Here is a 24,236-nt window from a genome sequence, read left to right as displayed (position 1 = left end):
AAATACATTTCTTTCTTTTTCTTTTCCTATTCTTTCCTTTCTTCCTTCCTTCTTTCTTATTTTCCTTTTTTTTTTTTTTGGCCAGTCTTGGGGCTTGAACTCAAGGCATAGGCCCTGTCCCTGAGCTTCTTTTTACTCAAGGCTAGCACTCTATCACTTGAGCCACAGCACCACTTCTGGCTTTTTTTCTGAGTAGTTTATTGAAGATAAAAAGTCTCACAGATTTTCCTGCCTGGGTTGGCTTCAAACTGAGATCCTCAGATCTTAGCCTCTTGAGTAAGCTAGGATTATAGGCATGAGCCATTGGTGTCCGGCTTACAAATACTTTTCTTAGCCCTGTTGTAACACTGAATATTAGCAATGGCCACGGTCAATGGGTTAAGGCAAATGGGAGTTGGACAACATTTTTGGATGGTCATGTTGGGAGGGGAATGGTAGGTAGGCCAAGCCCATCCTTGGCTGGAGGGGAGAGGGAGTCACTAGATTGAAGCCAGGATTCAGTGGCCTGTCACAGCAAATAGAGTCAGAATAAATTCTACCATTATCCAAATGGCTGGAGGAGGTGGGGCAGGGATGTGGGGTGGTTATGGCCACAGAGTTCTGAACAGTTCTTCAGGGCCACAGGACTCTGGGCTTCAGATTCGACCTCAATGGGGCTGGGCCTGCAAAGGTAACCCCACCTTTTCCACCCCCAGTTGTGGTGCTTTGCATGCATTCAGTGCTGCTGGGAGGCTCTGAGCAGAGAGCCCTGCTGAGCCACGCATGGGCTCAGGGCTTGGTGGATGGGAGGCTGGCCTTCCTGCCCTACGACACGCTGCACTTTGCACTGCCCTACCGAAACCGCTCCTACCCCGCCCTGGGTGACAGCCAGCCCCTGCGGGAGGCTTATGATGCAGTGCTCACTATCAGCTTGGAGTCCAGCCCTGAAGACAAGGCCTTTGCCACCACCAAGGCAGGGGCAGACGCAGCTGCCCACCTGGAGCGTAGCCAGGTAAGTGTGTCAGAGTCTCAGATGCCACGGAGGGTGGGGCCCTGTGCAGGTATGTGTCTCAGCTGCTTCAGGTCTTTCCTGGCTAGTGATCAATCTACAGTGGGTACAAGTGTCTGCTGCCTAGCCCTTAAGTGTAGTCAGTCAGTCACTCACTCAGTCTGTCTGTCCATCCATCTGTCTGTCTGTCCATCTGTCTGTCTGTCCATTTGTCTGTCTGTCATATTCTTCGCCTTCTGGCCAGTTTTCTTGTGCCTCATTTGCAGTTATCTACCCAGCATTCCAGTTCCTTCCCTCATTACTGGTCCTACTGCTCTTTCTGTTGCAACATCCCTTATCTCCCAGTTAGCACCTCTCTAGCAAGTTGTGAAGGTCAGAAGAAAGTGTTAGGAATGTGTTGGGGTGGGATGGGGAGGGAGATTTTTTCTGGTTTTGGTTGTGACTTCAAAGAGCACTCACTGTGGAGGATGTGGCTGCTAGCTTGGTGTAGACTCTAGGACTCAGCTTTACTCCTGTATCTCCAGTATCTCTGGGGATGTCTGCTTCTTAAGTGATAATAAGACAGCAGTGGCTGAAAGTGGAGACAGGAGTATGGATGCTGACAAATTCATCAGCCATTTATCTAAGAAAATGTAGATTGAGTTTCTCACATGCCATTGGTTCAGGGATCAAGGACCCTGAGATAAACAAGTCAGACGTGACCTTCAAGGAGCTTCTTTCTGTTGGATAGACACAGAAAACAAGTAACAAGACAACCAAGTTCAAATAGTGGCAGTGCCACTATCTGCCAAGAAAGTAGACGAGGATCAAGTAAACAAGAGGCCAGATGGGGTATGCAGCCTCATGAGACAGAATAGGCCAGGCAGCATTGACCCAATCCCTGAGTGACCAAGGTGCTTCTAATGAAGAGTAGTGAGGTAGAATTTGCTAGAGCAAGGGCTTTAGAAGGTTTCAGCGTTAGTGGTGGTCATGGTGGTGATCGCTGCAGAGACTGTGAAGCTGCTAAATGAAGCCTGGAGCAGTGTATGTCAGGAGAGAGAATGATAAATCTCAGCAACTGCTATTGACATGGAGACTGGGACCCAGCGATGTCTGGGATCTTGTACCATGAGTTATGGAATTCTCTTCCGTAGGTGTCCCCACTCTTTGGAACCATCTATGATGCTGTTGTCCTGCTGGCTCATGTCTTGAACCACTCTGAGAGCCATGGAACCTGGTTCTCAGGAGCTTTCTTAGGGGATCACATAGGAGCTCTTGAGGTGGCTGGGTTTGGCCAGAGGATCCGGACAGATGAGAAGGGCAGGAGGCTAGCCCACTATGTAATCTTGGACACAGATGGTCAAGGGAACCAGCTGGTCCCCACCCACCTTCTGGACACAGGCACCTGGCAAGTACAGCCCCTGAGCAGAACCATACACTTCCCAGGAGGAGTCCCTCCAGCCCAGGATTCCAGCTGCTGGTTCGATCGCAAGACACTGTGCATGAGAGGTAATCATCATTCATTGCATCCACCCTTTGCTATCCTGTCATCCATTTATCTACCCTTCCATCTCCTCATCTACACACAGCCACCCATCTGTCCATCCATCCTTTTATTCATCTACCATCAATCCATTCACCCACCCACCCTTTTACTCATCTACTGTCAATTGTTTAACCCTACTTACCATCTATCCAACCATTCACCCACCCATCTATCTATTCATCTGTATATATCTACCACCTCATTACAGTTCTGCTTATGGACAGTCTTATGTGGGTATTGGGAACAGGTACAAAGAAGGGACCTGACTATGAGAAAACAGAACCAACAGGTAGGATGCTTCAGATGAGCAGGGCTCAAGCATTTACAGAGACATTCTTGTCTTTCGGGCCTTCTAAAATACATGATAGCCTTCTGATGAGCTCATTATCCACCTGGCCACCAGAGGAGAACCACAGAAAGAATTAATGACTTGCCCAAAGTCACAGAGGGAGCCAGTGGCAGAGCTCTTGCTGAGCTAAAGTCTGCTGGGGCCAAGCACAAGCTTTTGTTTTTCTTCATGAACACTGGGGAGTATGAGATCAGAATGGTATCACACCTGCAATTCATCCATCTCCAGGTGTAATCTACTGCTGTACAGGTACCTAGATAGATAGGAAAGTGCACGCAGATGTATATGAACAGATGTCTCCCCCCCCCGTACCCCTCTCCCACCTGGTACCCCCCCTCCCCACCTTTCCTAATGTACATCCAGTCATCCAGTCACCCTTCTGCCACTAGGGGGAAGCTCAGGTTTGACCAGGCTTGTGTGTATCACTGCCCTGCTGAACCTTCTACCCTGGCCTCTCAGCCTGCTCTCTCAGCATCTCCAAGGCCATGGCTACTCTTGCATCTCTCTGAACACATGCCACCTTGCCCTTGGTTTTGCACTTTGTCTCATTGGGCTGCTCTTCCCCTCCCTCCACCCTCTCAAACCTTGCTTTGTCCTTCAAGACCAGCTCTGTGATTAAGTTGGGGCTCCATCCTTGGTGGTCACAGAGTTTCTAGAGTGTGTGCTGTGCTGAGCAGGGCCACAGCTATCTGCCTCCTAGACTTGAAGTGAGCTCGAAGAAGCCTCTGTAGGAGGGTCACAAAGCCTCCGCTTGTTTTTGTTTTTTCCTGCCTAGGTACTTGTTCAGTACCAGAGTATAGAAGAGAATGGAATAGTATCTCTCCAGCCTTATGGGCTAGTGTGTGTGTGTGTGTGTGTGTGTGTGTGTGTGTGTGTGTGTGTGTGTGTGTGTGTCCTGATACTAGGGCTTGAAGTCAAGGTCTCACAATCTCACTGGACTTCCTTGCTTATGGGTGACTCTCAACCACTTGAGCTGTGCCTCTAGACCAGCTTTTGGCAGGTTAATAGTAGATGTATTCTATTGAACTCTTCTCCCTTGGGTGGTTTGGAACTGTGATCCTCCAGGTCTCAGCCTCCTGAGTAGCTAGATTACAGGTGTGAGCCACTAGTGCTTGTAACTTATATTCTTGAAGACCAACTCAGACCCCACCTCTGAGGTCTTCAATCTGTGGCACAGCAAAGGACAGCTAGAGACCACAGCATACAGTGTGATCAGAAACTCATAGCAAGAATCACGGAGCCCAGAGGGAACCCTTACCAACTCTACCTTCATTTGGCATGTCTCACAGATGTCACCCACTCCCAAGCATTACACAATTCATTTAGCAGACCAGTCAGCAAACACTTTACGAACTTCATGCTAAGCACTGAGGAGACACAGGCAGATAAATCTCAGGCTCACCACCTGTACCTCTAATGGAACTCATGGATAGCAGAAGACAGAAGGGTAAAGGCAAGGGGACTGGACAAGACTCTTGGAGAATTACCCATGGGTGGGTAAGCCTGGGCAGGAGTCTAGCCTGGTAATTTGATTCCTTCAGTGATCCAATAATGGCCATGTGGATTCTAACTCAGACTCTAAACTCAGAATGAATTTAATTGATTGGGAGACCGGAGAACAGGGGCTTTGGGGACATGCTTAGGATGGTGGCTCAGCCCTGCTGCGGACTGCTCTGACTCCCATTGTCCCTGCTTCCTACAGGTATGCAGCCCCGGGGCAGCCTCTTCACTGTGGCGCTGGTCTGTGTCCTGGTGCTGGTTGGCGGGGTCCTTGCTTACTTCATCAGGTGAGACTGTCTGCGGAGCCTGCTCCGGCGTTCTGGGCCTGTGCTCTACATGGTCTCCCTCAGCAATCTGCAGGGACCATCTCAAAATCTACCTCCTGGACCTCAGGGTCTGTATACTCCTTTCCATCCTGGTGGTGATCAGAGTGCATTGAAGCCCCAGCTGCTTCCTGAGAAGGTCTGTGGGAGACCCAAGGCAGAATCAGGAGATGCGGGCTGAGGCTCTATCCTTTGAGCGTCAGACCCCACACCTATACAATGAGGGATTGTCCAGGACCATGCACACAGGCCCTGCAGCTTCCAGAACAATTCTCCCTAGGACAGAGATTCCTCTGTGCTTTGAATCCAGATGTTCCCCAATTCTTCATGGCTATCCCACGAGGCCTTGGGAACAACAAGGCTAATGATCAAGTGTTCCAGGCCAGGGAAGCTGCAGACTTGAAGCTGAGGCTGAGGGACCCATGGGCACAGAGCATCTGAGACTGTGAGAAGTAGCAATGAGAAGGAAAGCAAATAGGAGAGGGCTGTAAGTTACAGGCAGCTCTGGGGACTGGGCTGGGCTGGAGGAGAACTTTGCAACCCTCTCCCATTGTCCTCTTACCTGCAGATTGGGTATCCAGCAGCTGTGGTTGATTCGGGGTCCCCAGCAGATCCTGCTGACAGCCCAGGAGCTCACCTTTCTCCATCAGCCCCCGAGCCAAAGAGTAGGTAGGCAAGGCAGGGCTGGATGGGCTGGCAATGGAAGACGCCAGGTCTAGGCTCTTGACCCCACCTGACGCACCCCTCCAACAGAGGCTGCATGTGGACAGTGGAAGTGAATCCCAAAGTGCAGCAGAAGGTGAAAGCCTGAGATTGATGGTCCAAGGGTCAGCAAGGAGTCTACCAGTGCCCCCAGAACCTACCAGTGTGGCCCTGTACCAGGTGAGAGCATCTGCCACCCCTCAGACTATGCTTGGGGAACAGTAGGCACTTTCCTGTCTCAGAGGGAGAAAACAGCCTCCTGCCTAGGAGCAGGGGTTTTCCTGGGCCCCATGCAAGTTGAGGAAGGGTGGGTAATGGGAGTCAGAGCTCCCAGCTCCATTGGAAGAGGTTCACAGTTTGACCTGGGGAAACAACCAATTCTTGTTGCTTGAGGCCTGGGTATTGCGTGGTTCATCTTCCTCTGCCTGCTCAAGCCTAAGAGATCCCTGGTCCCTGAGGCCCCAGCGGGAGGGGCAGCATCCAGCCCTGGACAGCCTCCAGACAGAAGCTGGCCTCTTGCAAAGATGGAGGTGAGACTAGCACAACCTTAAGTCTGTGGAAAACAAAGCGCTTTCTTACATGCTATCAGTGGCAAGTTCTAGCTCACGATTTCCCTGCTGCTATGAGTCTCATGTTCTGTGACTTCCATGGGTGATGTACTGAGCTAATTGTTTCTATGAGAATTAACAAGAGACTCTTGATGCTTCCCCTCACCCACCTTGTCTGTCCCAGAGGAATTTCTTAATTTCCCCCCACAGCTGAAAAGCAGCTTTAATGAGGCACAGAGCATGTTTTATTTGCTTTTGTGCGTTAGCCCATATGCTGCAGGTGAGGCCTAGGCACCAATCCACCAGTGAGATGGAAGGAAAGGGCTGAACCTGTAGTTAGCCCAGGGCCTCCTTCCCTTACTCCCCTTCTAGAGTCCTAGGGCCAAAGAGCCTGCCCACACCCCCGCCAACCTCACAGGCTTGGGAGTGTCCTGGGGCCTGCAAGAGTAAGCTGACCTCACACTAGGAAAACTATGCTTCTTAGAGACTACGCCATCAGCCCTCAGCATGTAGGGGAAATGTTGCCTTTCTCACTGTGCAGATTTGGATCTTGAGATTCAGAGATCAGAAGTCACTGTCCCAGGTTATAGGGTTGAAGAAGGTAGAGTTAGGATTTGAACTTCGGTTCCACCAGCCATTGAGCTGACTCTACAGGCTTGGAACACAGAAACTGAGTCCCATAGAAGTGGGAAGAATTTCTCCAAGGCTGGGGATCAGCAGTAGGTAAACTCTTATTCTTTCTCAAATAGGGAGACTGGGTGTGGTTGAAGAAGTTGGAAATGGGTACAATCCCTGAGCTGCGCCCAAGTTCCCTCAGCCTCCTGAAAAAGGTAGGTCTGGGGAAGGCATGGAGGGGCTGGGATGAGGCGCTGCTGGGAAAATCCTTCCTGGTCTGGATTGACCCCTACTCCATGAGGAAGCTCTGGCCTTAGAGGGGGAGCCATTTTCCTGTGATCACTGCCAGCAGCTCTGCCATCTCACAACCAGCTTCCCTAAAGCCATGTCATCCTCCCAGCATGATCTGGGCCTGGCAGTAGCATCATATAGCACTTCAATATCACCAAGCAACTTCAGCCAGCACCTTCCCCACACCTACCTGTCCATGTGTCTATCTGCTGTCTACTGGGCATCATTTATATGCCAGGCAGTGCTCTGAGTTTCATAGGAGAGAAGTTCTTTCGCTAGGGGAACTTTTGGTGACTTGTCATCAATAGCCATGCACGCACACACACACACACACCTTCACCTGAGACTGTCACCAACTGAACAGCACTATGGAATGAAGGACAGAGGACAGGAAGATCCTAGAAGGAATCCTTTTTGCATAGAACACCTGTGTGTGTAATGGAGCCAGTAGTATGCAGCCTGGGCAAGCTGTGAAGGCAGGGAGCACAGGCTCATAGTATGCCTTCAACAAATGGTGCATCATATTCAACTATTGCTTTAGTTACTTTTTATTGTCATTTGCAATATCATTATTGTGTGAAGTAAAGAGGTGAAGTGATGAGAGCTAAAGCTAAGCATTTCCAGGGGCATCTACAACTAATGTAAGCTTGCTTGCTTGCTTTTCTTTTTTCTTTCTTTCTTTTTATTGGTCATGGGGCTTGAACTCTGGGCCTGGGCACTGTTCCTCAGCTCTTTAGCTCAAAGTTAGTGTTCTACCACTTGAGCCACAGTGCCAAGAAGTGGCAGAAGGCTTTTCTGGTGGTTAACCTGAGATAAGAGTCTCATGGCCTTTCCTGCCCAGGCAGGCTTTGAACTTCGATCGTCAGATCTCAGTCTCCTGAGTAGCTAGGATTACAGGCATGAGCCATCGATGCCTGGCAGCATTGTTTCTTTTCTTTTCTTTTTCTTTTCAATTTTTTTATTGTAAAAATACTGTACAAAGGGGTTACAGTTACATGAGTAAGGTAATGAGTACATTTTCTATCAAGCATTGTTACCTCCTCCTTTGTTTTTCCCTTACCATCCTTTCCTTCTTCACCTCCCCAACTCCTCCCCCCCCAAGTTGTGAAGTTCATTTTCAACATAATATCTTGTACATCTCATTGTTTCTTTTTTTAATTTTTTTAATTTTATTTATTTATTTATTTTTTATTTGTGAACATACTGTACAGAGGGGTTACAATTACATGGGCAGGATAATGCATACATTTCTTACCAAACATTGCAGCCTCCTCCTTTGGTTTATCCTTCACATCCCTTCCCAGCCTCCCCACTCCCCCCCCCATCATTGTTTCTTAAAAGAGGTAGGTCCTAGCTACTCAGATGATATAAATAGGAGGATCATAGTCCAGGCTGGCCTAGGCAAAATATTTAAAGCAAAAAGGACTTGGAATGTGCCTTAAGTTGTAGAAAGCCTACCTAGCAAGTATAAGGCCCCGAGTTTAAACCTCAGTAATTCTATAAAACAAACAAATATAAAAGGTCCTGTATGTGGTCAGAGAAATTTGAGGACTACTTGGATTAACTATAGAACTACTTAGCACCTTTACTGTGCTGGTTTGCTTGATTACTGCTTTGTAACAACATACCTCAAAACGCAGTGATTTAAACCAATGCTCAGTTTATCACTTACACATTTGTGGTGAGAAATTTCATCAGTGCTCAGCTGACCAATTATTTTCTGCTTTGCATCAATTACTCAGTGGTAGTTAGCTGGTAAATTATGGCCATTGGCCAAATCTGTCTTACTGCCTGCTTTTTTTTTTATTTTTATTTTTTTGTCGGTCATGGGGCTTGAACTCTGGACTTGGATGCTGTCCCTGTGCTCTTCAGCTCAAGGCGAGCGCTCTACCGCTTGAGCCACAGAGCCACTTCCAAATAAAGTTTTATTGGTACACAGCCATGCTATTTCCTTTATATATCGCCCATGGTTGATTTTGTGTTACAATATTCAAGGTGAAGACTTGTGATGGAGATGTGCAAAGCCGAAATGATTTGCTATCTGTATCTTGGCAAGGCAGTTGGAAAACTGGGCCCTATAGAACTCAACTTAGTAGGCTCAGGACCTCTCCCTGGTATCTCTGTTGTGGTGATTCTGGGTAGAAAGACTTCTTACCTGATGGCTCATTGCTCCAATAGAGCATTCCAAGAGACAGGAAAAGGCAGCTGCTGGTCTCCTAAGTCTGAATACACAGGCCACTTCCACTGTATTTAGTCACAGCGGTCCCAGAGGCCCTCATGTTCAAGGAGAAGGAAGAGTTCTCCTCTTGGTGGCAGGAATGTCAAAGGACCTGAGGCCATTCTTAACTCTTCACAATTATTAATGTGCTCATGGTCTGAAAGGGAAGGGGAAGGGTGTTTTGAAGCTCTTTCTACTTCATTGGACTTCTTTGTGAGGAGGATGTGCCAGATGAGGAAGGCTCTGTCCTGCTTTGGACAACCCCAATGTTCCTGTTTGAGTTTGAGCTTTCTGGCATGCTGATCAGCCAGTGGAGAGTCTGTATTCTATTAATGCCAGATCCCTCCCGGTCCTCTTCCTTTCTTTACAATCAGTCTCTGGGGAGATAATGTAAAGTATGGAAATAAATATGTAAAGTATGGAAATAAACAGAATGTAAATTTTTAGGTCAGTGGTGTTACTTAGCTTGTGAAATGGGACAGAACCTGATTTTGTGGATGCAGCCCATCCACTATCCACCTTTGGTTTACTTACTCTACCATCCATCTTCCCACTCAACCATCCATCCATCTGCCCACCACCCACTTACCCATTCATCCTTCCACCTACCATCTGTCCCCCTACCACCCATCTATCCATCTTCTCACTCATCCTCTGTTCATCAACCCACCAATCCACCACCTGTCCAAACATCCATCCATCCATCCATCTACCTACCATTTATCCACCCACCACTCATCCATCTATCTTTCTACTCATCCATCTATTCATCACCTATCTATCCACCCATCCAACCCTTCCATCAGTCTGATGGATACATGGATATACAAATGGGGGATAGGTGAGCACGTAGATGAATAAATGGTGGGTGAGTCAATGAAAGGTTGGATGGATGAACTGACATTACATGGACAGGAGAATGAGTGCATACATGAATAGATGGATGGATGGTGGTATATTGATTGGTGGATGAACAGAGGGATGAGTGGAAAATGGATGAGTGGTAGGTGGATGGATGGATAGTTGAATGGATGGATGAGTAAGTGGAAAGATGAAAGAGTAGGATGGGTGGATGGATAGGTGATGAATAGATGGATGAGTAGAAAGATAGATGGATGGGTGGTGGGTGGGTGAATGGTAGGTAGATGGATGGATGGTTGGATGGGTGGTGAATTGGTGGGTTGATGAACAGAGGGATGAGTGAGAAGATGGACAGATGGGTGGGAGGGGGATAGGTAGTAGGTGGATGGATGAATGGGTAGGTGAGTGGTGGGCAGATGGATGGATGGGGAGACCCTCCCATCCACACACCACTTATCTACCCATCTACCTATTTCTGATGCTCTTCTGTGATGATTGCTAGTCTAAATGTAGATTAGTAAGACTGACCTTGGAAAGGGGTCCTGGGTGCTGCTAAAGTGTCCATTGCCCCAGCAGATGCGGGAGATGCGGCATGAGAACGTTGCCACCTGCCTGGGCTTCTTTGTGGCCCCTGGGGTCAATGCTCTGGTGCTAGAGCACTGTACTCGGGGCAGCCTGGAAGACCTGCTGAGGAACGAGGCCCTGCAGCTGGACTGGACCTTCAAGGCATCTCTGTTGCTGGATTTGATCCAAGTGAGCCTCCCATGGAGCTGAGGGGTGATGGATGGGACAGGGAGGAGAGATACGCTCAGCTTTTCCACTCTCTAATTGAAATATGAACAGCAAAAGAGGAAGTGAGGCAGAAAGGCCTTTGATGCCTGTGGGAATCCTGTGCTCCTTCTCACAGATCACAGATCCAACACTCCCCCTCTATGTCCACCCAGGGCATGCGGTATCTGCATCATCGACATTTCCCCCACGGCCGTCTCAAGTCTCGGAACTGTGTGGTGGATGGGCGTTTCGTGCTCAAGGTCACTGACCACGGTTACGCAGCACTCCTAGAGGCTCAGCGGTCTCCCTACCCCCAGCCAGCTCCAGAAGGTCAGCTTGGGGTGCGCAAGGGGCTGCCAGTTGGTTCTGAAGCCTCTGTTTAAACTGGTGTTGGTGAAACAGGGGATGAGGGACAGATCTTCAGTATGGTACGGTGAGCTTGAGCGGATGGCTTTTCTGCTCAGGAAGAACCTCAGGCCAAGGGAGAAGATGCCCCTCGGTCTCCTCAGGTACAGAGTGTGATGCAGCGTGGCTTTGCCCTGTGATTGCAGAGCTTCTGTGGACGGCTCCTGAGCTGCTGCGGAGGCCTGGGGGGCCCGGGCAAGGCACCCTCAAAGGGGATGTGTTCAGCATGGGCATTATCCTGCAGGAGGTGCTGACTCGAGGCCCACCCTACAGCTCCTCAGGGCTCTCAGCGGAAGGTACAGTGTCCTTGTCCCCCTGCTTGTCCTGTCCCTGGCGGGAGTCTCCAAGTAGCTGGGGAGCTCTGTAACGACCATTCGACCTGGGCCTGAAAAGAACCATAAGTAAAGTTTGTGGGCCATCAGCCAAAGGTCAGCTCCGATTTGCCTAAAGATGTTGAGTGAAGCCCTTTTAGCTCTAAGCCTCAGTTTCCTCATCTGTAAAATAGGGAGCACAAAATGCCTGCCTTGTAGAGTGACTGTGTGCACATCTTTTTTACTTGAGACAAAGAACCTGGCAAAGTCCCTTTATTGTTTACAAACATCATTCTGGGTAGTTTTAAGAGTGGAATAACGGGGAATCCCCTAATGATAGTTCGAGATCTGGGTGCATAGGGTCCTTTGTAGCTTCTAAAGCATGTTCATATGTTATACTCCTCCCTCCCCAGCCCCAGAAGGTGGGAGCCACCTCTTCAGAGATGAGTTAACTGCATGAGAGGCAGGGAGTTCCCAGGAGGGAGGGGGCTAGGATCTGGACTGAGGTCCTCTCTTTCTAGTGTGGTGTTCTTAACCTAAAATTCCTTGAAACCATCCTGGCTCACTTCATCCCAGAGCCCACCAGGTCCACAGGGCTGAGTGAGCAGCTCCAATGAAGGGCAAAGATGTGGATCAAGTCCCTGGCCTGGGTTTCCCATAGCAGGGGGATACTCACACATCAGGATCCATTTTAATGTCAAAAAGTCTGGAGTCTCACATGCTACTATTCAACTTCTCCTGTTCATGGATGACAAAAATCTCAATGACACTTTGAAATGGATTTGTACTTTATTTGTCCCAAACTGTCTGGCTGGTTTGGGGGGTAGGGATAGCTGTAGGCATGTGGGCGATTAGTTAGAGAGTCCATCTGCATGCTCTTTATTTTGAGTACATGCAGCTTCCCTGAGCCTGGGGCCTATGGCCTGGGGTTCTGATGCCTGCAGGCCTTGGACACCCTGGGCAAGCAGGCTGAAAATGAGGCCCAGTCCTGATGGCTGTATTTTACCAGCTCTACTTGGATGGTGGTGACATGAAGTACTCCTACAGACTTTCAATTTCCCTATTTTTTTTTTTTTTGGTGCTGTTCCAGGAGTTTGAACTCAGGGTCTGGGCACTGTCCCTGAACTTCTTTTTTTTTGGTCCAGTCGTGGGGCCTGAACTCTGGGCTTGGACGCTGTCCCTCAGCTCTTCAGCTCAAGGCTAGTGCTCTAACCACTTGAGCCACAGCACCACTTCCGGCTTTTTTTTTCTTTTTGCTTATGTGGTGCTGAGGAATCGAACCCAGGGCCTCGAGCATGCAAGGCAAGCGCTCTACCACTGAGCCACCTTCCCAGCCCTGTCCCTGAACTTCTTTTGCTCAAGGCTAGCACTTCACCACCTGAGCCACAGAACCAATTCTGACTTTTTTGGTAGATTTTTGGAGATAAGAGTCTCACTGACTTTCCTACCCAGGTTGGCTTCAAACTGTGATCCTCAGATCTCAGCCTCCTCAGTAGCTAGGAATACAGGCATAAGCCACTGACATGGGGGTGATGCCTCCTTTGCTATCCCAATAAGAAGGCCAAGGAAGGGATGAAAGGGTGACTGAAATCCAGATGCTTCTCCTCTGCGGCCACAAGGCTCCCATTCCCACGAGAGTAGGTGAACCTGCTATGCTTCACGAGTCAACAGGCAGGTGATACTAGCTGTGCACTTTATAGAGGAAGAAATTGAGAGGTAAAATAAACCATCACAATGCTAATGAAGCTTAGAAGCCCCATACTGGTCCTCTGCTTCCAGGGCCTGCGCTTGGTGCCCAGCCTTTCTTCCCAGTTGCCTCGAGGCTCTTTGCACTCTCCCATATCCCCCACAGCTTCCAGAGGCAGGCCTCATTTCCATCCATTGTTGGGTGGAGAGTCTTTGGTGATGGCTAGTGATCGAGTCAGATGAGAACACCTGAGGGCCTGGCAGTGGCTTTGTTGGGTGGTCTTTACATAGAGAAGGGATGGATGGGGACAGCTATGGTGGGATTGTGTGAGAGTGACCATCGCGGGGATGGGAAGGAGCAGTCTTGAGAGTGTGGCCCCAGACCAGGTGGCAGGGATAGTGGCAAAAGCCAGGGAATCAGGGCTTCATGCTCACCAGCGGGTGTTGCTGGCAATGGAACCCCAGCAATGGAGAACAACTTGCCTTGCATCATTCCCTCCTCCCAGCACCCCTCTCTCATGAAGGCAAAATGTTGAGCTCATTTACAGATGGGGAGACTGAGAGGTCACCATCTTCCCTACTATCTCAAAGCAAGATGGTGACAGAGCCAGAATTCAAACCCAGCACTTGGAGCTTCTGGCCTGAGATCCATTCCAGGGCTCTTATGTGGTAGGGCAGACCTGGGAAGGCAGGGAGGTATGTGCATCAGACAGCCATGGGACCTAGAACATCCTCAGGGCTGATCCACACCACTTTAGGCCTCCCTTAACCTCCCTCAAAGCCCCTCCCATGAGCCCTTGGGGTTTGTTGCAGAAATCATCCGGAAGGTGGTGTCTTCCTCACCTCTCTACCGGCCACTAGTATCCCCTGACCATGGACCCCCTGAGTGCATCTGGCTGATGAAGGAGTGCTGGGAGGAGGCTCCAGATGACAGACCAAGCCTGGACCAGATCTACAGCCAGGTCAGCATTCCCAGAGGAACCTATCTATGGACCTTGCCTGGCCAGATGCCTGGCCACCCTGTGCCTAGAGCCTGGAAATGCCATGCAGCCAGGGGGCATGTTAGTGGCAATGGAAACAGCACCGCTTCCCAAGTCAGGGGAGAGGGGCAGATGAGAGGAGCCATGGAGTCCTCCATTATGTCTTGGGATTGCAGCAGGTAGAGCGAGTTAAGTCCACATGAGTCCTGGGGTCTGGGCCTGACTGAGCATGCCAACTCCCTTAGGACCAGTCTACATCTTCAACTCGCTTTTTCACCTTTCACTTCCTGACCACCACAGTGACAGCTTGCCAAGGTGAGGTTTAGTGAGGTCTAGGCTGGACCAGGCATCCAGAAAGACCTTATCTCAAAAATGACAAATGCAAAAAGGTGTCTGGGGCATGGTTCAAGTGGTAGAGTACCTGCCCAGCAAGTGGGAGGGTTGGAGTTCAAACCCCAGTACCACCACCAAAAACAAAGTAGTTCTTTGAGAAGAAGGATAGGAGAAAGAGAACTACCTTCGAAGTTAAAGGCCTGGGTGTGCAAGCCAAAGCAATCTGACAAAAAGGTGAGTATGGGGAAGGTAGAAAATATTTGCAGGTTCCGTAATTGTACTTCAAAGCACTCTAAGGGGAACAATGGAAAAAGCATTCCAAATGATAACATCACTTTAAGCATGGTTGAAGATAAAATTAATATGTGAATGTCTTCAGGTTGTAAAGCAGTTACAACTGTCAGCTGACAAGTAATTTGTTTCTTCAATTATAAAATGGATTCTTGGCACAGAAGTGTCCTTGCTGGTATCTTAAGCACCACTCTTATCTACCCTGGCTGACTATTATAGCTTGTGTCTCTGATTTTGATGGCCAATACGAGGTACACATACTTTGGCCTTAGACATACATTCATGCCTTGCAGACTTTTTTTTTCCTTTTTGTTCTAGTCCTGGAGCTTGAACTCAAATCCTCATGTTCTTGCTCAGCTTGCTTGCTCACAGCTGCTACTCTACCACCTAAACGATGCCTCTAGCCCACTTTTTGCTGGTTATTTTGGAGATTCTCCTCAGGATTGTCATTGAACTGTTATCCTTTGGATCTTATTCTTCAGAGCAGCTTGAATTTTGGGTGTGAGCCACCAGCACTTGGCATTGCTAGTTATTTTGGCAATATGATTCCATTGACTTTTCTGCCTAGGGCTGGTTTTGAGCTGTGATCTTCTGGAGCCACTGGCCCTCTGTCCCTTGCAGACTTTTTGAAAGAAGTGGTATTGGTGGAGTTTGGATGTGCACACTCACATCATGCATACAAATACACATACATTGCAGCTGCTGGACTTAGCTAACAATAGACCCCCCCCACACACACACTTTGTCGATCACTGATCTACTTCTACTGGCTGTTCTTTGGGAAGGTTCTAGTAAGTCTCCTTAGGAAGCTTGGTGCCACATTTCCGACAAAGTCGTCCTTGAAGGTGCAACTTATGAACACACAGAATCCTCAGAGGAAGGCTGGAACTTGTCTTTGATTGGCCTTAGCAGTTAGCTTAAAGCTCTGGTGCCTGATTCACTCTGCAGATTGTGTAATCTGTACTTCCCTGTTTGTTTTGTTGCTAGGAAGTTTATCTCTAAAACAGTGACCAATTTCTAACAAACCCCATTCTTGGATTAACTTAAAAAAATCTTTCCTTTAATTTTCTGTGTGTGTGTGTGTGTGTGTGTGTGTGTGAACTCAAGGCCAGAGTGTTCTCCCTTAGCTTTTTCCGCTCAAGACTAGTGCTCTGCCACTTGAAACAGCTCCATTTTCAGGTTTTTACTGGTTCATTAGGGAGAAGAGTTTCATGGACTTTTCTGCCCTGGCTGGCTTTGAACTGTGATCCTCAGATCTTAGCCTTCAGAATAGTTAGGATTATAAGCATGAGCCACCAGTGTCCAGCATTGTCTCTTTTGATTTAAACAGATTTATCTATTTAGTGGGTCAAAATAGCAATATATTATACAAAATATGTAAATATTATATATTTACTTTCTAGGTATATATAAAATAATTAAAATAAAAAATATAGTATATAAATATATAAAAATAAAAAATAAAATATACAGTATAAATAGATATAAACATATTAATATACTATATTACATATAAACTTTCTAGTTGTCCATCTACTGATCATCTACCTCTCATATTCACCCACCCATCCATCTGCCTGTCTGTGTATCTGTCTGTCTATCTACACAGGAGTGCCTGTGTAAGTTGTTGCGAAGCCCTTTGCAATGAGATTGTTTGTTAATGGTAATGCTCTGGTTTGCTGGTTTGCTGGACTAAGGCTCTTTTGCAAAGGCTCCTCTTCTTGCCTGCCTCACACACTGAATTAACCCTGTTTCCCTTCCAGCCCTCTGCATCTTTCCTTTCTTACATATCTTCCACTGCCATCCATCTCCTCCAGGCAGGAACTCTGCTGAGCTCCTGTGGTCCCAGAATTCCTAGCTGACCTTCATGGATGAATTGGGATTCTTTTTTTCCATCCCCAGTTCAAAAGTGTCAACCAAGGTAAAAAGAGCAGCGTTGTTGACTCCATGCTGAGGATGCTGGAGAAGTACTCCCAGAACCTGGAGGACCTGGTCCAGGAGAGGACAGAGGAGCTGGAGCTGGAGAGGCGGAAGACGGAGAGGCTGTTATCACAGATGCTCCCACCGTGAGTGGCCTTGGGGCTGCCAGGGGTCTCCAGCAGGGGCCTGGAACTCAGCAGAGAATCTGGACTCCATCCAATCACTGCTGTTCATTTACCTAATACCCTCTCTTTTCTTCTCTTTTTTTTTTGATTTGCATTTCTTTTTTTTTTATTGTGAAAATACTGTACAGAGGGGTTACAATTACATGGGCAAGATAATGGGTACATTTCTTATCAAGCATTGTAGCCTCCTCCTTTGTTTCCCCTTCCCATCCCTTCCCATCCTCCCCCCCCCACCCCCTGCCCCTTCTCTGTCTTTCTTTTTGGTGGTGAGGAATTGGCTCAGGGCCTCACACTTGCTAGGCAGGCACTCTACCATACAAGGCATGCTTCCAAGTCCCCTTTGCCTTTGCTTTCTCTCTTCTTTCTTCCTTTCCCTTCCCTTCCTTTCTTCCCCTCCCCCTTTCTCCCTCCTTCCCTCCCTCCCTTTCTTCCTTCCTTCTTTCCCTCCTTCCTTCTTTTTTTTAGCCTTTAAAATTTCATGTTTATTCATATTTTTCAAAATATATGTACATTAAAAAAGGAAGATTTACAACAGGAAAGATTGCTTTAACATGCAACACAAATTCCAATGAACTCATGATGGGATCACACATGATTATGATTTAATTCAAGCCAATTTTCTCAAGTCCATTTCCCAGCCACACTTAACGCTGCAAAAGGATCCCAGGAGACAATGCAAGTGGAATGAATGTAAAACAAACACCTTTTGTCTCTGGTGGCACTCAAGGGGTCAGAAGATGTACACCAAAAAGTTTAAGACAATTAAAATGTCAAGTGCCACAGGGTAGATATATGATTTCTCAAATAGAAAGCTAGTGCTATTTAACACAACTTCACAATACTGAAACAAATACCCTCCTTCCTTCTTATGCCAGTACCTCTTGTATTTAAGGCTGGAGTTCTACCACTGGAGCCACGGATCCATTTTTTTGCTAGTTAATTGGAGATAAAAGTCTTGAATTTGTCTGTCTGGGATGGCTTCAAAACATGATTCTCAGATCTCAGTTTGTTGAGTAACTAGGATTACAGGCACGAGCCACTGGCACCTGGCTTGCCCTGGTTATTTTTGAGGTTGAATCTTGGTTTAAGCTTGGGCCAGCCTGGGCTTTGATCCTCCTACTTGTGATTCCCCATGTCTCTGGGGATGACAGCCATGTACCAGAGCACCCAGACATTGTGCTTTCCTTGAAGCTGGGATAACAGGTACACATGGCCACATCCAGGCATTGGTTGAGTTTTTTTGGTGTGTGTGTGTGTGTTTTGGTTGGTCATGTGCCTTGAACTCTGGGCTCAGGCACTGTCCCTCAGCTCTTCAGCTCAAAGCTAGTGCTCTACCACTTGAGCCACAGCGCCACTTCTGGTTTTCTTGTAGTTAATTGGAGATAAGAGTCTCATGGATCTTCCCACCCAGGCTGACTTTGAACCGTGATCCACAGCCTCCTGATGTCAGCCTCCTGAGTAGCTAGGATTACAGATGTGAGGAACCGGCACCTGGTACAGTCATTGGTTGAGATGAAGTGTCAAGAACTTCTATGCTTGAGCTGTCCTCAAATCTTGATCCCCTGATTGCTGCTTCCAAAGTAGCTAGGATTCCAGGCATGAGCCATAGCACCCAGCCCTGTCCAGCGTATGGCCCTGTGCTATGTGCAAAGTACTGTCCTGAGCACACCAGTGTTGAGTTTCTGCTTTCCCCTGGGAGCAAGGAAGGGGCACAGCACTTCCATGTCACATGTCTCCTGACAAGGAGAATGTTAGCTCCCGCAGCAGCAGATCTGACCCAGATCTCCCTGTGCTCCACTCAGGACTTCCTCCCACACCTCCCGTCCAGACCTCCAAACTGTAATAAAGGGTCTCCCTACTTGTCTCTTCCATCCCTTCAGGCCTGTAGCTGAAGCTCTGAAAATGGGGGCCACTGTAGAACCGGAGTACTTTGACCAGGTTACCATATACTTCAGCGACATTGTGGGGTTCACCACGATCTCAGCCCTGAGTGAGCCCATCGAGGTGGTGGGTTTACTCAATGATCTCTACACGTTGTTTGACGCCATCCTGGGCAGCCATGACGTGTATAAGGTGAGGATAGCAGGTGAGGGGCCTTGGGTCTTTCTCTTTATTATTGCAAGTAGCAAATTTATTTCTGTTCACCCATTTTGTATCAGTTAGGTATTGCTATGTAACAAAGAAGCCCACAGTCCAGTGGTGTGAAATGCTAAGCATCTTTTACAACCCTAAGAGTCAGGTGGAAGTTTCTCCTTGGCTCACTCATATCTGTGAGCAGCCATGTTTGTGGTGGGCAATTGTATTTGAGGTAGGCGGCTCTGTGACCTGAGCTGGGTTCTTCATATCTCGGGAGCCTTGGCTAGATCAACTCAGTTTCTGGCCCACACAGTCTCTCATCTCCTAGCTAGTCTTGGGGTGTTTACACCCCAAGAGGGGGAGGCCAGTGACACAATGCCCTCTTGGGTTCTAACTTTGGATTGAGCACACTGCTATAGCTGACATACTCTATGGGTCAGAGCAAAAGTCCCATCAAAGTCCACAAAGTGAGGAAGAAAGCTGTCCTTGCTGGCTTGTGGATGCAAAGAGGGATGAACAGTGTGGTCATGTTGTGTGTGTGTGTGTGCTTCTTGATCACAGTATTCACTTGTTCATTGTCCATCTTTCTGTCTCTTTAACACTCTTATGGTCAAGCCCTCTGTGTCTGGCCCATGATTCAGCTCAGGTCCCCACCCTGAAGGAGTTTTCAGTCCAGTAGAGAAGAGTTGATGACAGCCACACATACAGGGACTCTCAGGGAAGGCTGAGCCCCTGCCAGTGAGGAACACACAGGTGGTGGGAGGTGCCTCTCTTTGGTGTTGAAGAGAAGGGACATCCCCAGCCCTCTCCTCTCCATTACTTGCTGGGTGCTGTCTGTGTACCAGATGCTGGTATTAAGTGCTTTATGCATATGGGCCCATTTTAATCAGCATGGCATGAACTCATGAGCTGGGAACCAGCATCTCTCTCTTACAGATGGGAAACGTGAGGCAGGAAGGTGAAGTGACTTATGGTGACATATTTTGAAGCGGAGATCTGAACTTGGGTGTTGGATCTCAAAGCTTTTCATCAGGAAAGTTCAGCATCCATGTGATTTTCCCCCCACTTTTCACATACTGTTCCCTTCTCCTGGAACACCACCCTCCCTCTGGTCCATCGGCCTCTCCTGGCTCCCCACCATCTCTCGGGGCTCAGGTCTGATCTCTTGGATCCCAGACCTGGCGAGGTGTTCTGTGTGATGCTTTCCTAACACGCTTGGTCAACGCTTTGCAGTTCTATCCTGAGCCAATCTGTGCTAGCCCTTGACAGTGCCCAACACATAGTGGGTCCTCAGGGAATGGATGTAGACTGAGTGAGGAAGACCCCAAGGTCCAGAGAGGGAAGTGGACCACATGAGGTCACACAGCTGGGAGACAGCACAGCCAGAACAGGAAATCACAACATCTAGAGGATTCTATAAGTTCTCTCTCTATGACAGCAGCCACACTGGCCCTCAGAGACCTAAGCCACTGATACTCAAGGCTGCAGCCTCCCTCCTATTCTCTGCTTAAGACTCTACTTGGGTCCAGGTTCTAAGAAGCATCTCACAGACTGGCTGTCTTCCCACTCTTCTTCCCCCACCCTGAGTCTTCATGGCTGTTCCTGTCTCTCCCCCCGAGGCCCAGGCAGAGATTCTTCACCCTCCTCACTGATCTCCATGGCTTTGATATACCCTGAGTCACCCCTGGCCCATCCCTTTCTCCTCTGCTAATCTTTTCTCACACATGTGTCCCCCAGCTCTGAATCACACACTCCACTCTGCTCTGTACTCTGGCCAAGAGGCCTGCTTCTCTCTGGCAGAAGGAAATGAAATTGAACAAGGCCCGCACCCCCCTCCAGATGTGGGCACGAGAGGCCTCATCCCTATGATGTGTGATGTGTCTCTCATCACTCACACCATCCACCTCGGTTTCCCCTCCATCCCCCACAGGGTCTGGTTACCGCTCTTTAATCCAGCCTGGGTTGGGAGGCAGCCAGGCTACATTTCCTGGTTCTGCCGAGATCTGGGATTCCTCCTGGAAGGCCTCATTGCTGAGTGAGCACTTCTAGAGACAGAGCTCAGGGTTCACAAGCAGCTACTTGGCCTGAGCCTGAGGCCTGAGCAGTTATGGTTCCATCTGCCCCTGGGCAAGCTGCCTCTCTGTGCCTGAAGCTCTTGTAAGTCATGTATAGAAGGGCCCATGGTGTAGTTTGGCTTGGCTGATCAAGAAAGGAGCTGCTGGGCTCCAGTGGCTCATACCTGTTATCCTAGCTCTTCAGGAGGCTGAGATCTAAGGACTGTGGCTTGAAGCCAGCCTGAGCAAGGGAAACTTTGAGACTCTTATCTCCCATTAACCACCTAAAAGCCATTTGTGGAGCTGTGGCTTAAGTGGTAGAGCACCAGCCTTGAGTCAAAAAGTTCAGGTACAACATCCAGGCTCTGAGTTCAGGCCCCAGGATTGGCACCCCTCTCCCCCAAAACAGAATTAGGGTAAGTGCAGTCGACCATGCAGACACCAACAGAGGAGTTCCTGCCCCTTGCCTTTGAAGTACCAGAGGGACGTGGCTTCTTAGGCCCTCAGTGTCCCCACAGATTAGCTTAGCTGGATGATTTGACCCTTTTTAATGCCCCTCCAATGGATAGCTTATTATCTGCTCTACAATGAGGACAGTAGAAAGTATATCCTGGGGCCCTTGAGGCTGGCCTGGGAGCTTATGAGCAGCACCCACCCCACAAAGCTGGCCAGAATAAGGTGTGGGTTAGAGTCTCTTCAAATGGGGAGGTTCTGAGGGCTTATGGCCACAGTGGCTTCTGTGTCCCCAGCTTCTCCCTGGCTCTTCTCCATCTTCCTCTCCATGCATCCCACAGGAGGTGAAGGGAAGCTGGGGTTGCCAAGGTGAGCTGCTCTGCCAGGCAGAGCTCTGGCTGCTCAAGAGCCTACTTTCTTCTCTATTGGAAATCATCAGGGTTTGAAACATGGCTGGGGGTGGGGCATCTGGTCTATATGTGTGCTCTTCAGGCTAGGCCCTGATGTGCAGCTGTGGTCTCTTGCAGATGGCTCTCTGGGAGCTTGTGTCCCCTGCTTGGGGACACAAAATGCCTGGTCACCTATGATCAGACAGAGGCCACCTGACTGAAAAGTGCAGCTCCAATCAGTGCAGAAGCACCTGCTTGTGGCGGCACCATATGCTAGAGACGCATGGGATGGGGCTGGGATTGCTGGGAGGTGTGGCTGGAGGTAGGTGTGGGCAGGAAGGAGTGTATGCTCCCATGTGAAGTGTGTGGCCTGGGGATTCCAGGTGGAGACCATTGGCGATGCCTACATGGTAGCATCGGGGCTGCCTTGGCGCAACGGGAGGCGGCACGCAGGTGAGGTCGCCAACATGGCCCTGGACATCCTCAGCTCTGCAGGTGACTTCCGGATGAGGCATGTGCCAGACATGCCCATTCTCATCAGGGCTGGTCTGCACTCAGGTATGGCTGGGGCCTCATCATGATGCCCAGGCACAAACTAGTTTTCCTAGGCCACGAAACCTTTGTTTCACTTCCTTTCTATTATTTCTGTGTGTGTATGTGTGTGTGCGTGCGCGCACACATGTGCGTGCATGCATGCACATGTGCATAGACTAGTCCTGGGGCTTGAACTCAGGGGCCTGGGTGTGTCTCTGAGCTTATTTGCTCATGGATAAGCACTCGGCTGCTTGAGCCACAGTTCCACTTCTGGCCTTTTGGTGGTTAGTTGGAGATATGAGTTTCATGGACTTTCCTGCCCAGGCTGGCTTTGAACTGTGAGCCCCAAATCTCAGCCTCTTGAGTAGCTAGGATTACAAGTGTGAGCCATTGGTGCTTGGCTTTTCTATTATCTTAAGGGTGTAATATGTTATAAACCCATATTTCCAAGATGCTTACATTCAAATCTTTCTGGTTTTTTTTCATGGTGGGGGAGGATTTTCTTCTCCATATAATTCCACATAGAGGAGCAGATAGTCTGACAGAGGAGACAGCACAAGTTTCCAGTGTCATCCAGAGTCCAATGTGGCTGTGGGAAAGACTCCAGAGTCTCAATGTACCCTTCCCATGCCCCCCCCCCACTCGCCCTGCTCTGTGGCTCCTATAGGATCATGTCCACAATGCCTGTACCTTGTAGACCCTCACTAACCTCTCTAACTCTCCTCCCACCACTTTTCCTCTCCTCCCTCTCCATCTCTACTTAGCTGCATTTCCCAAAGGCTTCCACACCTTTGCACCTGCTGTTCCTTGCCTACTCATTCGCTAATCCTTCCAGACAGCTCAGGCCATTGCTTCCTCCTACAAGTCCCCCTTTCTGGGTTTGGGGTCTTCTCCTGAGCTGTCATAGGCTCTCCATTATCCCAGCATTGATTGAAAGAAACATGCCCTTCCTATGGGCTGATTGCCTACTCAAGAGCCGGAGCAGGCTTTCATTTGTCTGAGTCCTCCTTTCCCACCCCAGTCCAGAGCTGAGCATGCGCGTTGACTCTTCTCTTGGAGCTGTTGGAAACTTCAGCCTTATCCTCACCCTGGCTGCTGCCAGGACATGCAGAGAGGAATAGTGGGGGGGGGGGTGGAGGGGACCTGCTAGAGCTCACCAAGCACATTTGGGGTTTCAGGGCCCTGTGTGGCGGGCGTTGTAGGTCTCACCATGCCTCGGTATTGCCTCTTCGGTGACACTGTCAACACTGCCTCCAGGATGGAGTCCACAGGGCTACGTGAGTATCTCTTTCTTCTCTCCTGCCCAGGAAGGACTCATAGCCGGGCTATTTGAAACAGTGCCTAGTCACCACCTCACCACCTGGTGGCAGTGTGTCTTAGGCAGCCATCTAAGAGAGATGGTATGTCCTTTGAGCTTTCCACAGGACTTCTGTGATCCGAGGAATTAGTGGAGAAAATAATGACTGGCTCAAGAGTGGGAAAATGGATCCTGGCCCAGGCTCTGCAATAGCTTGTCTAGTGTTGAGCACGGTGCTCTTCCTGTAGGTCCCATTGTGTAACAGAGACCCATTCCACATTGGGCTTTCTCTTGCTTGTACCCCAAGTTCCATGATGCAGGACAACTAAACACTACAATGTTAGCACCTCAACACTTTAGACCCTTGTAGGAGCAGGGATTATTCTAAAAGTCTTGCTTAGAGCAGCCTCAAGATCACTGTTGTTTCTGGCTAAGTTGTTCAGTGCACACACTGAACAAACAGACTGGGTGATCTCCCCCCCCCCCAGGGAGTCCTGCTCTTAAAAGAAAAAAGAAATGGCTTGTTTTCTCTGGTGTGGCCTTAATAGAGTTCCCTCCGAGCAAAAATTAGTGTAGGGATTCTGGCTCCCTTTGACTTCTACTTAACACTTATTCTATACAATTTGGTTTT

At 48.9% G+C, this 24,236-nt stretch overlaps 1 protein-coding gene across 1 annotated transcript in view; it reads left to right on the top strand.

Moving 5' to 3' along the window:
* LOC105983940 (olfactory guanylyl cyclase GC-D-like) overlaps positions 1-24,236 on the top strand; it is a 103,897-nt gene that overhangs the window by 76,399 nt on the left and 3,262 nt on the right. The window contains exons 3-16 of the mRNA XM_013013969.1: positions 696-991; positions 2,122-2,476; positions 4,565-4,649; positions 5,254-5,350; positions 5,439-5,567; positions 6,685-6,765; positions 10,497-10,673; positions 10,865-11,021; positions 11,243-11,392; positions 13,907-14,055; positions 16,600-16,763; positions 18,683-18,875; positions 22,158-22,332; positions 23,487-23,585. Coding sequence (XP_012869423.1) covers positions 696-991; positions 2,122-2,476; positions 4,565-4,649; positions 5,254-5,350; positions 5,439-5,567; positions 6,685-6,765; positions 10,497-10,673; positions 10,865-11,021; positions 11,243-11,392; positions 13,907-14,055; positions 16,600-16,763; positions 18,683-18,875; positions 22,158-22,332; positions 23,487-23,585 — 2,307 coding nt within the window. The remainder of the gene's footprint in view (positions 1-695; positions 992-2,121; positions 2,477-4,564; positions 4,650-5,253; positions 5,351-5,438; positions 5,568-6,684; positions 6,766-10,496; positions 10,674-10,864; positions 11,022-11,242; positions 11,393-13,906; positions 14,056-16,599; positions 16,764-18,682; positions 18,876-22,157; positions 22,333-23,486; positions 23,586-24,236) is intronic.

The sequence above is a fragment of the Dipodomys ordii genome, unplaced genomic scaffold (genome assembly GCF_000151885.1).
Source record: "Dipodomys ordii isolate 6190 unplaced genomic scaffold, Dord_2.0 Scaffold22, whole genome shotgun sequence".
In the NCBI taxonomy this organism is placed as follows: Eukaryota; Metazoa; Chordata; class Mammalia; order Rodentia; family Heteromyidae; genus Dipodomys; species Dipodomys ordii.
This window is presented reverse-complemented; position numbering and strand designations above follow the sequence as displayed.